The sequence below is a fragment of the Melopsittacus undulatus genome, chromosome 9 (assembly GCF_012275295.1).
Source record: "Melopsittacus undulatus isolate bMelUnd1 chromosome 9, bMelUnd1.mat.Z, whole genome shotgun sequence".
NCBI lineage: Eukaryota > Metazoa > Chordata > Aves > Psittaciformes > Psittaculidae > Melopsittacus > Melopsittacus undulatus.
The window spans coordinates 11,891,264-11,905,422 of record NC_047535.1 but is presented as its reverse complement, the minus strand read 5'-3'; the positions used below and the strand labels follow the sequence as shown (position 1 = coordinate 11,905,422).

The following is a 14,159-nucleotide window of genomic DNA, read 5'->3' as shown; positions in this document are numbered from 1 at the left end:
GCACTTCAATGCTTTCCTCTGCAGTGAGAATAAAGCAGCAGCAGTGGTTTGCACACTGGAAACCCCCACAATCCCAGCGGCTGAGCCCATGGAAGCAGCTCAGAGCTTGCCCGTTCTGCATGATCCCAGTGAGCAGGCAGAGGTGCAGAGGATGGTGGCACTGGAGGCAGCACATTGGGCCTGTGTCATTGCCATGTGCTGCCAGTACAGTGTGTGCTGAGGGGTTTGGCTGTTACCTCGGTGGGAGCTCAAGCCCCATAGGCAGCATACAGGAGCACACAATGCCCTAACACATGGGGAAAGACCCCTGATGCTGGCAGCAGCAGCTGTAGATGCTGCTGCAGAGATGGGGGCCATGCGACAGCATGTTTTGGGGTGTTTCACATCTCTGTTCCACATAATCGATGGTTTAGCCATTCTACCACCCAGGGTGCTTGAAATGAGAATGTGCAGGCACAGGGGAAAGAGAAATCAGTGTCATCATGCCTTGGCCAAACTCTGTGGGGCTGAGCCATCCATGGCTGTAAAGCACAAAGTATTAAGAAGACCGTATAAGATCCTACACCAGGCACTGTCCCCTCAGAAGAGAGCTCAGAGCTTCTCACAGGAGTGAAAAGCTACCAACAGTGCCCACCAGAAACAAAGGGAAAGAGAACAGAATCACAGAATCAACCAGGTTGGAAAAGCCCTTTAAGCTCATCCAGTCCAACCATCCCCAGCACTGCCCAGGCCACCCCTAACCCATGGCACTGAGGCCTCGTCTCCACACTGTGTGAACACTTGCAGGGACGGTGCCTGCAGCCCTGCCCTGGGCAGCCTGTTCCAATGCCTGAGCACCCTCTGGGCAAGGAATTGTTCCTCAGCTCCATCTAAACCTGCCCTGGTGCAGCTTGAGGCTGTTTCCTCTTGTCCTGTCACTGGTAACGTGGGAGCTCAACCCCCAAGCGACGCTGCCAGGGGAGGGAACCGAATACATCTGTTCATGGAGAACAATGCAGCAGTGCAATGTTTTATTGAAAAAAATAATAATAACCGTCTCACTTGATACCTCAGAAGACTGCATCGCATCGCTGGAGGGCCAGGCATGGGGCGCCGCTCCAAGCGCCCCTGGGGTCCCCAGTGCTGATGACCTCTGGTGAGGAGAGACGTGGCCCAGGCAGGCTGAATGCCCTGCTCCTACCACAGCACAGCTGCCTCAGTCTGGCTTGTGTCTCCTGGTCACCCCGAGCTCCCTGGGGCCAGCGGCTTCCTCAAGCACTTGCTGTTATCCCACTTTAGTTTCCTTTTGTTAATGAAGCCACCCCACATCTCTGCCCTTTTGAAAAGTCCAACGTACGATTCTAGTGCAAGAGGGCTTGGTACAAGTGAGCATTACCAGCATGCCGCGGGGGGACAGTCCTCCCCTACAAACACATCATCGTAGGATTAAAAGAACATCGTATCTCCAGAGAGAAGTGGGAGCGGGTCACTGTGAAACAGCTTCCAAACTGACCCACTTAAAAACAAGGTCAGGAAAGTTTCTAAACAATCAAATACATTCACTTAAAAAAAACCCCGAAACAACAAAAAAAAGAGAACAAAACAAAAAAAACATTTAAGAACAAAACCTGTTGAGATGGCCCCTTCCCCCCCAGCCCTCCCTCACCCTGCAAACACTTACATATGCTGCAACTACAAGCTGCTCCTTGACCAGAGGCAGCAAGGAATGACCAAACACGGCAGGAGATGCAGAAGGAATCGAGTTCTGGTGACAGGCACTTAGTGGGGCTTGGGAGGGCAGCAACAGAAGTGTCTCAGGGCCTGGCTCCATCCCCCTGGAGGACGCCTGTGCCCCTTTCCTCCCCCCTCCCAAGTCACCAAACCATGGTTTCCTACAGCAGAGAGGGCAGCGCCTGTGCCACACATGGGGCTTCTGGAAGCTGCTGCAGCGGAGGAGTTTGGAAAGAGAAGGGTGGAACACGGCCATGGTCCTGTACCCCCGCTGGCATGAGGGATCGAGGCGTGAAGCGCCTGCGGGAGGTGAGCAGTGCTCTTCCTGCCCTGGCCTGAGGAAAGCGCTTTGTGGAGTGGGAGTGGGAACGTTCACATGTCTCCTGGTGGGTGCACAGGCAAAGGGCTCCATGTGTCTGAGCTGCACTCGTTGGGATAAGGCATGGGGAGGATGCAGTGAGGAATGGTGAAGAGACATCCTATGGGGATCCTGCCAAGGAGGCTTTTCTGCCCCAGGACCACACCAGTGTCTGCCTGCTTCAGGGATGCACGAAGAGCAAGCCCAGGATGATCTCCTGCCCTCTAAGCCTGCATCTGCCCAACCCCGGGAGCTGAATCTCCTGGGAGTGCTGCTCCATGAACTCCAAGATATGCACATCATCATTAAAACCAGTAAAAGATAATGAGATCTAGTCTCTCCTTTTTCTCCCTTCAAGCTCTCTGGGACTTCGGGGGTGAGCCAGGGCCAAGTTTATGACAGTCCCTCCAGTGAGCAGCTGCAGCCCAGTCAAGTGTCACACATGGAAAGACAAAGTACAAGGAACCTATTCACAACCTTCCCAAGAGCTGCTCAAGTTCTCCCACAGCCCTGCTATGTCTGTGGTAACCCCCCTGGGGCAGCCTCAGCTGCAGCACGATGCAAGATGAAACATGTGCGAAGCCCGGATCCCTTTGCTAGCTACTGGTTTGGCTCCAAAGTGGTGCATGAGAACCGTGGCTTCTGTGGGGTTGGATGGCCTCCCACAGGCCCCAGACCCATGTGTGCAGGGAGGACATGAAGGCGATTCCAGTCAAACCTATCTGACCATCTGGAGATGAAATCAGTGTTAAGGCATGAAGTGTCCTCCCCTGCCGGGGAACCTTTGCTCCTGCTAACGTTTCCCCACAGAAGGTATGTGTTCACAGCCCCCCTACCACAGGGGTCTGAGGAGGCTGCCCGGTTACCCACACTGGGAAACATCTATGCTTTGGGAAATGCTGCCTCCCAGTTACCTTAATCCAGCTCTCCTTCTTAAGCAAGAGCAAACTCCTCCAGCTCAGCAAAGCTGATGTTGCTCCCTTCTGCCAATGCTGGCCTATAGCCTCGCGTCTCCCAGCCAGTTGGGTGTAGGAAACCATGGTAGGGACATTCACCGGTAGTGAGGAAGGGTGACTGAAAATTCAAGTATGCTTTCTAGGCCCCAAGGCAGGCGTCAGGAACCCCAGACTGGCACGAAGGTCATGTGGATGTCATCGACATCCCCACTCAAGGGCTTCCTTTGCACCCCTCCGTCTTCCCCGCTGAATGTCTGTCTGCGCTGGTGCCGCGCAGGGATCCACAGATACAATGTGCATCTGTAAATGCTAAACATAATAAAAAGTGCAATGACGTCAGCTTCTTTAAAACAATCCACGTTGCTCTGTTACCATCAGAGGAGGGAGGTGTCAAGGGAGCCGGAAACAAAAACCCTAACTGGAACAGTAGATTGCAAATTTCTCACAGCTTGCACATTACAGTGTAACTGTTCCCAAGGAGGCCAAAAGGGAACCGGTCTCTCACTGCTGCAGCAGTCAGGCCCTTCTCCCTCTGCATCCTCCTGCCCTCTCAACAGCCTACGGCATTTCTTCGCTGGATTAAGGAGGGAGGAGGACAGAGGAGCAGAGGGTGCAGGGGAGGGAGGGAAGAAAGTGAGCAGGAACTAAGCACAGTCCTCAGGTTTGCGTGAACGATGCCTTTGCCGTAAACAACGGGAAGGAGGGTCAGCCAGCCAGCCCCCCTCCCAGGGTGACCAAGACCTGAGCCAGCCACAGTCCTGGTCCCAAAAGGAGCTTCAGGCTTGGAGTGAACGAGGGAGACCATTCAGCAGATCCACCCCAGAGTGGTTTGTTTTGGAACGTTTTCTTCTCTTTTTGGTTTAAAAAGTCACTTTTTTTTAAATGTTTTTCTCTCTTCCTTCTCTGCCTCCTCCTCCTTCCCCCTAAAGAGAAGCCCCTTCCAGTGAGACAGGGCAGGAGCTGCAGGTGAGGTGGTTCCTGCACAGCCCAGGAGGCACCGGTCACTTGTGACGCTGAGCCGTCTTCTTCCGTTTCCTCTTAAAGAAGCAGCAGCACCTGGGGCACAAAGGACAAGGCAGGTTAATGCAGCATCCCGCAGGGACCCCACAGCACATCCCACAGGGACCCGACCTCGCACCCCGCAGTGACCCCGCAGCGCACCCCAGCTCCCGCCGCATGCAACAGCCCCTCTGCGCGCCCAGCCCAGGCAGCCCTGCCATCACCGGCCAGGGCACAGATGCTGCTGAAGGTTGACACCATCAGCATGGGCTCGTAGACCAGCAAAGGGACATAAGCTGCACGCTGGGGGCCCAAAGGCTGTGGGTAACAGCGTGGCACAGCACCCGAGTATGGGGCTGTCTCCCTCACAGCTTGACTGGGGCAGGAACACAAGGAGCCATGTGAGAAAGCACTAAAACAAGGATCCAGATGCTCTGCTCCCTCTGTCAGAACCCTGGAGGGAGTGGGCTGGGACAGTGACCCCTGCCTGCTCTTCCCAGCTACACACCGTTTCCACCACCATTCACTAAGACAAGTTCCAAAGAGAACTCGCATCAGGGACCAGCTTTCTTTACTGAACCTTTCATGACAACTGAAGCTTCCACCTCACATAAATCATTCAGTGCTGGTAGCAAAACCCCTGCTTCTTCCCCCATCCGATGCAAGGGAGATGCACAGTGCCCGGGATTAGGGGAAGCAAGAAGGATGGATAGTGGAGGCTGGGATGGGGAAAACAACACTTGTTGCAGCTGAACTGTGGAGTGGTGGGTTCACTGTGGGATATGCTGACGGCAGTTGCCCAGGTTTTGTAGTGCTGCTGTTTCCTACAGAATTCCCTGGCGTTTAAGGTGTATCCACCTTTCTAACCTCAGCCCTCTGTCAGAATCCTCTGCACAGAAGAAAGGTGATCTGTGTGCTCTGCTCCTGCACTACATGTTTTCCTGCTGCCACTACAGCCATGCCCAGGGAAGCCTGGGTGCTGGTGTAATGGATACCTGGCTAAGCCACCAGAGCAGATGTGAGTATGCAAAGACCATTTTTTCCTACAAAGCATCTTTCACCAACAGCCAGACCAAAAGTGTTCAAAACCGCTGTAACAGCTGCTCCAAATTGTTTTCTGTGGGGTCCTTCGTGCTCTGAAATGTCAGCATCACACCTCCATCCTCTCAGAGCTGGAGGAACAGATCTGTTCTCATTCCCACCACAGAAAGTGCTTGCCCCCAGATGCAAGAGCCTTACTAAAGGGTGCAAAAGTGATGGGTGACCACCACACCCCCATGAGCCAAGCCCACCAGCACGGACTGTCTGCTGGGGAGACCAGAACCCCCTAAACCTGGAGAGCTCAAACAGCTACTGCGAGAGGAGGGCCACCCCCACCACGTGGTCCTCTGACCTGCATGGCCTAAGGGCCAAGGGAAGTTTGACATCCACAGTTTGTCTGTGGGTTCCTGCACAGGCCCAGTCTGGAGGTGAGACAAGGAAAAAGACAGCACCTGTCCTTGCAGTAATGGGCTCGGTGCTGCCTGTGACAACTCCATTACTACCCACCCAGCCTGACCTTTGCAGCACAGTCTGAAGCACCGTCCACCCAAGGCTCCTTGTGTGCTTTTACCCCCCTTACCCCAGGACTGGTCTTCCATTGTCCTAGGCCATCTCCCACCCTCTCCTGCTATAACCTATTGCAGTATTTCTGTCCCACAGCAGCCACTTTCCTTCGTGACTTGGGCGACGGTGAGTAAGGGGGGGACACGTTAATGGGGAGTGAGGATGGAAAATGCATGAGTTATGGTTTCGCATGCAGTGGGTAAGGGAAGAAGAGGGCTGAGCAGCACTTGTTTCCTTGGGCACTGAATGAAGGGAGCTGACTGACTTCTGGCTGTTTTCCCTTGTGACTGTCTTTTAATGCTCTTACTCCAAAGGTCCAGGGAAGGGTTCAGGAAAGGAAGCCCTGGCAGTTCAGACAGGCAGAGGCAAAACACCAAAATAAAAGAATAAGGCAGGCTGACAATTACAGAACGTGATCTCTCTGCATGCAGACAATGCCCAAGAGAACAGCCCCAGACTACGACATACAGAGAAGCCAGAGATGCCAGAGGTATTGGAGGCAATGCCTATGGAAAGCAGGGCAGAGGCGGTCAGTCTCCCATCCAACAAGGACATTCCTCACCGTTAACGGCTTTGTCACCTTGCTCTGTGCTGATTCTAACCCATCAGCCCTCCCTGGGACCTACACACTCCTCATCTGAGTGTCCGCTTGGTCCTCAGCTTACTGGGAACGTGGTTTCCCCGAGGGGCAAGGAAGGAGGGAACAGCTCCCTGAGACAACATGAGACTGGGACATTAAGCTTCAAAACCCTCAGAAAACCGTACACATGCCTGAGCTGGGCTTGGAGAGAGGCTAATCCCAACCCTTCTGCTCTCTCCTTCCTGGAGAAGCCTGTTCCCCTGCACCCTTAGCTGCCAGCTGCAGGCACACTGGAAAGGAGCCATCTCCAAGCAGGGGCTTTGTCACCAACAAGGTCTCCATGGCCATGTTTTCCATCCTCTCTAACAGTACAGGCCCCTGCTTCTTCAGAGGAAACTCTGAGAAGTGACTGTCCCCTCCCCTCAATACCCAGCTCAGGGTTTTCCCTTTGTAACTGTCTGCGTGAGGAATTCCTGCAAGATGCTTGGGAAGCCTGGCCCCAACTCTGCCCAACTCCATTAGACACCATCTGCTCATGGACCTAACAGTTTGGGAGAGATGGTAAGCCAAATAGAAAAGGATTAAAATCCATATTTTGCATCCATCAGTTCCAAGATCAGCCGAATTGTTCAGCCTAATGCGGCCGCTCAGACACAGCCCCCACCCTCCCCAGTATTGCATGTGGTCCTCAGCATGGTCCTAAAATCAAAACAGCTCTGGGTTGGCTTTGACTTTGTGCCTTTTTAGGGTTTGGTCAGTTTGGTTTTGCCAACCCCAGTCTAGTCTGGTCCGCTCCCCCTTGCATGTGGACTGGAGAGAGGGACTCACCACAAGTTGAGCATTTTCAGGCAGCTACAGAGAGTGTAGAGAAAAAACACAGAAAGGAAGAAAGAGCAATTAGTTCACAGAGGTGGGATGAAAGCGTGTCACTGCAGCCATGCAAACATGCAGTGCAGACTGGCAGACACACACATGCCTGCCCACCGCCCCCCCCAGCCCTCACACCACCTCTACCCTCGGCACGGTGCGCTGAGAACTGCCACGCTTCCCAGGGCTCCAGGCCTCTGACAGACACAGCCCCTCTCTTCCATGAGGGCACCGGCCCCAGGAGGTTCTTATCTGGGGTTGGGATAAGAAAGGGGCTCTGGGCCACTAGGAGAGGAATCTGCTCTTGTCCCTCACAGCTCCTGTGGCGCAAGGGCCAGATCATGTGAAACTCGCGCTGGGATCAGAAGCTTATCTCCAGCACACCCCAAAGCAGAAGCACTTGCACAGCTCCTCTGCCTACTGGGAGCGCCAGGGAAAGACTTTTCTTCTACAACATCTCATCTCAAAGCATTCAAACCTGCTCCTTCTAGCCCCTTCTGGCCCACTTTAATGCACAGCAGAATCCAAAACTCCTTTGCTCTCCTCGTATAACTGATTTATGATCACAGATGCAAGGAAAGATGAAGCCAGCTCTCCCTATGGCAAGAAGAACAAAGTGGACTACACCTGGGTGTTACAAGAGACCCCCAAACCTGTCAGTGCAAAGCAACTTATGCTCTGCTCTCCAGCACCTCCCCAAAACCTAATTGGGACCACACAAAGAAGGGCTGGAGAGAGACAGAAGAGGTCCCTGTGTTGCAAGACATAGCTTGAGCCTTTTCATGAGCCTTGACATCTCCCCTGTATGCAGATGTGGGGTCTGGACCCTGGCCTTGCTCAACAACGTGCTGCAGAAACACAGGCTGAAGGTGGCCAAATCTTAAAAGCTGGCTCTTCCTCGCACTGGGTTCTTGTATTGAGAACTGTTAAGGGTGGCAATGTTCCCCACCCTAGGTGCAATCCTAAGCCACATGCCTGGGGGGCCGACTTCAGTCTGACCAAGACAGAGCCTGTGATGCCAAGCTGGTGGTCTCTGCAGGCTGCACCACCCACATCTACTGCCCAGTCCACAAGTTGCACCTCAAGATCTCCCACCACCCACCACTGTACTTGATGAGGAGCATGCACTGAAATCAAGGCTCGCTCCTTTGGCTGGGAGGAGAAAGTGTGTCTGTTGCTTAGGCAAGTTGCTGCTAGCATCATGCCCAGGTCAGCTACCAGCCAGCAGGATCACACACCAGTGCCTCCTCAGGGACAAACAACAGACAGCAGAAGACCTTTTGGATAAGGAGCACTGGCTTCAGACTAATGCATACCTGGGGACCTTTTCCACCAATACACCCTTTACCATGTCTGCTAGTTTTCCTCTTCACCCTCCCACAGTCTTTCCTAACTCAAGTTCCCACAAATGCTGAGACAAACAATGTGGAACAAGGAACACCAGTATCATCAGTCAAACTGGCAGTTGGGAAATGTCACAGCAACAACCAGTTCAAAGGCAGCCCCGAGCCTATTTATCCCTCTCCCAGGGAGTCTCAGGATTACACTATGACCTGTTGGGGTCCTGGTCTAGTTCAGAGGCAGCGAGAAGGTCCCATGTAGAGGATCATGCGAAAGGTGACATGATGGTGCCAGATGCAGCATGTGTGCAAAGGAGGCCAAAATGGTCAAAGCAACAACTTGTACATCAGTTCTCAGTCTTGCCTGCAAACTGCAGAGAAGTCAGCTCAGCAGAAACACGGCTCCCGCACACAAGCAGGAGACTTGCTTCTGGTTTCTCTCACTCTGCTTCCATTGGGTGAGACCAAGAGAATTCACAGAGAAAACGACCTGTCCCTGTAAGAGTTACTTCAGGACCATTCTGGATACCTGGCATCCATTTCTTGCAGCCAGAAATAAAGCGTGAACTTTCAGACCAACAATCTCTTCACTGAGCTGTACTCAAACTACTCCTACACTCTCAGCACAAGTACAGCGCGTTCTCCTTTTGGAATAGGGGCTGCTCACCGGGATTCCTGAAACCAGCTCACATTATTTTGGTACTTGTGCTACACTGCTATCTTGCAATACATGCTCTGAGTAAGAGTTACGTTCTCCAGCCATGACAAGTGTCAAAAAGAAGCAGCAGCAGCAGCACTGAAGGCACCATGCACAAAAGCAGCAGTATGCAAGGAAAAGGGCATGGGACACGAGCATCGAGTACTTCACCACAGGTAAACATCCCCACTCGTTTCCCAGGAGGAGGATTAATGACCACAACAGTGGAAAGCCTGTTTGTAAAGCAAACGTACTTAGCTTCTTCCACCACCTCCACCTCTGCCTGCGCTGTTATCGGTGCGTTGGAGTGTGCCCCTGTTGGGTCGTCCACATTCAGCTCTCCGTTGGTTGAACTGACCACCTGAAACACAAGTCAACATCCTGTTATGACATGTACCCCTTGGACAAGATGTACCTCCATCCTCCTGGACAAGGGATGCTGTGGGAATGGGAAATCTGCAGAATAACTACTGTTTGCTCCTGTCTCTTTGCACCCTCTTAGAAGGCTGTCAGAATCCTTGGATGCCTTTGGATCGCATGTCTGGTTCAGAGAGACCAGCCTGGTTCTTCCCAAGCAGAAAGGCAGGCAGGGAACTAATTCACACTCCTGGGCCCAGCACAGGTCTTCTTCTCTTTGGGAGTCTATGCCACTTTGGGAGGGGTAGCCACTAGGGTGAGGATTAACTTACACCCCTATATACAATAACAAGCTATTACAGAACCAGAGAATGGTTTGTGTGGGAAGGGACCTTAACATCATCCAGTTCCAACCCCCTGCTATGGGTGGGGACACCTCCCACTAGACCATGTTGACCAAGGCCCAGTGTTGATATGGGGGGGTCAAGGTGCTACCTGGTACTCCCGGTGGCTCTGGATGACCTAACCACCAGAGATGAAGGGAAGGAAGCCACTGAAGCACATGTCCCCTCACTATTAAGTCTATCTGCTTGCTTTGAAAGCTTAAGTTCTAAGAGCAACTGCTGTTTCTGCAGAACAGGTCCTGTGGCCAGTCTCTGTCAAGAGAGGTCAGGACTCAGCTCACGTGGTTTTCAGAGCTCTCCTTCACAGCCCCCTTACCAGACTCACCACACTGTGGGCCCAGCCAGGCCCTCCAGACCCCCACACTTCCCACACAGCTTGATGAAATGCTACCACTTAATTGTGCTATTCCCAGGGATCTTCCCACACTTTCTGCAGCTACTTGTTAAATTCCATTTTACAAAAGGCTTTGACTTTCCTCTTCTTCTTTTTTTAACATGCTGCCACTTCATTTGCACATGGCAAATTCAACCCTTGCCTTGATGGCCACTCAGAACTGCTGATCTCCCAAGGGTTCAGCATGTTCTGGGGCCTCTGTTGAGAAACAATTTAAGCACCTGCAGCCCAGCAGCCATGGACAGCAGCAGATTTCCTAGTTTCAGCTGCAGATAAGCAGAATTTTAATGCTTAGGGTGGCACATACAGGTCTGTAAACTGCTCATGTAGGCAACCCTCCTGAAGTCAGGCTTTGTGTAGCTACCCTGGCAGAGTACTGTTCCTGGGGAGACACAGTTCATGCTGACTTTGCACAAGAAAACTATTCCCTTTACATAAGAAAATATGAATAAACACCCCCATTCTGTACTTAGTGTTCAATTCACAGAATCACAGAATAGTTTGGGTTGGAAAGGACTTTAAAACTCATCCAGTTCCAACCCCCTGCCATGGGCAGGGACACCTTCCACTAGAGCAGGTTCCACTAAGTCCTGTCCAGCCTGGCCTTGAGCACTTCTCCAGTTTACTGTCTGCTCACATCTGAGACCAGAGCTGCACATGCATTAGTTCTTCTTTATCTTTCTGTTTCTCTGCTACTCAGTAGAATATCTTTAAATGAAAAAGGAATGCGGCTAATCAAGCCAAAAACTCACTGAATGCAACCAAGAATCAGGAATAAGTAAAAAAGTTCAACCCAATCTACATTTCACTCAGGGCCTTCCTGCACTACCCACCTCCTCAGCTCTGTCCCACTCCAGGCACTAATTCCCATTTCACCAGAGCCAGTTTTCAGTGCTGTGTCTGACACTAGAGCCTGCTCTCCAAGCAAACCTCTGCCAAAGAGCTCACTTTGCCAGCAATATCAGATAGTTCCTGTCTGCTTGAATGACTCCTGCATCTTCCCCTAGCATGTCCAGCATCTTACTCTGGCAGTAGTTCAAAGAAACTCACTTGGTAAGCCTCAGTGACAATCAGAGGCAGGCATAGTTTCATAAACAGAAGCAGTCTTAGTCCTAGTGCCAATCTTTAATGCTCTCTGGCACTGTCACGCATCCTCTGCTCATCCACCTTCCCCAGCAACCATCAAGAGATCCAACTTGCAGCCACCGTGATTTCACACTGCTGCTGGTCTGCCATTGGATCCAAAACTAATATGCAAACATACCGGGGAGCAAGAGAGCAGGGTCACTACACCTGTGAGTGCAGCGGCAGTGCAGCCTGTCTCCCCTCCAACCCCAGTGCATTTCTCCAGCCTGACACTCCTACATTGCCACAAAGCATTAGGAATTCAACTAGAACCTCACCTATTAAGTTTGGACTGGGACAGCTCAACTATTTACCTAACATTAAAGGGGTTTATATGCAACAAACCCAATTTCAGCTGCTTCTCACCACCTAAGAGCATCCCTAAGTTGGGGACAGAGGTGTGCCATACAGAATCACATAATAGAATCACAGAATAGTTTGGACTGGAAAGGACCATAAGGTCATTCAGTTCCAACCCCCTGTCATTGGCAGGGACACCATCCACTAAAGCAGGTTGCTCCAAGCCCTGTCCAGCCTGGCTTTGAACACTGCCACGGATGGGGCAGCCACAGCTTCTCTGGGCACCCTGTGCCAGCGCCTCAGCACCCTCACAATAAAAAACTTCTTTCTTATATCCAACCTGAACTTCCGCTGTTCCAGTTTGAACCCATCAGCCTTTGTCCTATCTCTACAGTCCCTGATGAAGAGTTTCTCTCCAGCATCGTCATAGCCCCCTTCAGATACTGGAAGCTGCTCTGAGGTCTCCAAGCAGCTTCTCTTCTCCAGGCTGAACAGCTCCAATGTTCTCAAGTCTGTCTTGTGCAGGAAGTGCTCTAGGCCAGACCTGCCAACATTCACTCCTTTCTGTGCTCAGTTTGGCAAATCTAAGTTCAGACTAGCTGTCAGAGGAAAAGCTTTGCTGAAACAGTAACAGCAACAATGTTGGCCATCGCAGCTTGGGTCCCACAGAACCTGGCTTGAGCGTTGCGTACCGGACAGGACCAAACCAGCTTGGGAAATCCCTCTTCTGATCATGACGTTATTGCAATTTGAGGCAAATTCAGAGGATTTAACACAATTCTTTTATCAAGAAGAAGAGGTACCTGTACTGATCCTCCATGCCGATCTGCAGCCAAATGAGATGTCAGGTACGAGGTATTGGTCTGCCGGCTTGGCTGAATCTCCCATTCCCCTCGGCGATCTGATGACGCCTGCTCACAGGTTCAGAAGCATGAGAGAGACACAAGAGAGGGCAAAAGGTGAACAAGGGGAAGAAACCAAAGGGTGTGTGTTAGTGAGTTAGTTTCTTTGCAAAAAGCAATGCATTTAAACTTTTAGCTGGGCTAAAACTTCTTTTTACGAAGTACATCTCATACTTGACTTGAGCAGTGCCTGCATTAATCCACTGCAGGAGTGGATTTCTTCTCCTCTAACTGCTAAATGAAGAGGAAGCTCAAATCTAGTCAGGAAGTTATTTCTTTACACGGCTTCATTTCCATGGGTTTCAGCATAGAAATAAACCCACTGACAATAAGTTTAACTATATCTGTCAGGTCACACACCCCAGAGCACTTGGTACGGCAGCAAGATCGAATACACAGGCTCCAGCTCCCTAAAAATGTATTTTTAAACTCAAATTTACAGCATAAAACAAAGGCACATTTTATTTCACCAAAAGCCAGGTTCACACCTGTCCAGTGCAGAAAGGAACATCCAGCACACCTGCGTGACTGGAGGGAGGGTTGGGGATGTTTTGGGTTTCTGCAGAAAAGTAGATGAGAAACTTTTGCCAACAGTTTCTTCTTTACCCCCAACAGAGGCAAGTTTTAGGCAACTAAATTATTAGGATTTTATCTGTTTTATTAAAGGAACCACTTTGTACTTGCAAGTGAAGCTCCTTACAGGTCACCCAGCTTTGATGATAACACATCCAGAGTTCACCTAAGACCAGGAGAATCTCAGCGCAACCAAACCCCACCAACCAGCTGGAGGAACAGTTCCCAAGACTGGGAAGTGCAGGACAAACAGGTAGATGTGTGTGAGCTTCATGCCAGCAGCAGAGGACCTAGTGAAGCCTGAAGTGACTGATGGGACACATTTAAAAGGTGTCTCCCTGGATGCTGTATAAAAATGTAAGCAAACGTTTCAAAGCTGAAGCATCCGTGTGAACAATAGAGGGCAAAGCAGCGGAGTCCCCAGAGCACAGGGCCCTGGGAAACACCATAGACCTGACCAGGAAACGAGAGCTCAAGTGAATAAATACCAGGTTATCAGCAGTGAAGCTGAGTAGCTAACCAAGGAGAGGTGCACAGGCCCTGCTCTTGCCCAGCACTGCTCTGTGTTACTCCCTGCCACCACGGGTGAGCAGTGCCACTGTGAAAAGAGAAAGGAAAGAAAAATAGAAAGGAAAAGGAAAGTGTTCCAACCTCCTGCTATGGGCAGGGACACCTAACACTAGACCATGTTGCCCAAAGCTTTGTCCAACCTGGCCTTGAACACTGCCAAGGATGGGGCAGCCACAGCTTCTTTGGGCACCCTGTGCCACCACCTCAGCATCCTCACAGGGAAGAGCTTCTGCCTTATATCTAACTTGAATTTCCCCTGTTTAAGTTTTAACCCATCACCCCATGTCCTGTCTCTACAGTCCCTGATGAACAGTCTGTCTCTGGCATCCATCTGTTATAGTTAAGTATCTTCACCTCCTAGAGGAAGACTACAAAAAGAAGAAACTTTTTATTGGCATCTTTACTGGGAACCAAGTATTATA

General features: G+C 51.3%; 1 protein-coding gene across 6 annotated transcripts in view; it reads right to left on the bottom strand.

Moving 5' to 3' along the window:
• Nucleotides 1-979: 979 nt before the first annotated feature.
• CSNK1G1 (casein kinase 1 gamma 1) overlaps nucleotides 980-14,159 on the bottom strand; it is a 107,581-nt gene continuing 94,401 nt past the window's right edge. For all 6 annotated transcript variants that reach the window (XM_034065988.1, XM_034065989.1, XM_031043204.2 and 3 more), the window contains exons 12-14: nucleotides 12,496-12,603; nucleotides 9,367-9,473; nucleotides 980-4,080 (exon numbers count right to left, since the gene is read on the bottom strand). In XM_034065988.1, the coding sequence (XP_033921879.1) occupies nucleotides 4,026-4,080; nucleotides 9,367-9,473; nucleotides 12,496-12,603 (270 nt within the window). In that variant the 3' untranslated portion in view covers nucleotides 980-4,025. The remainder of the gene's footprint in view (nucleotides 4,081-9,366; nucleotides 9,474-12,495; nucleotides 12,604-14,159) is intronic.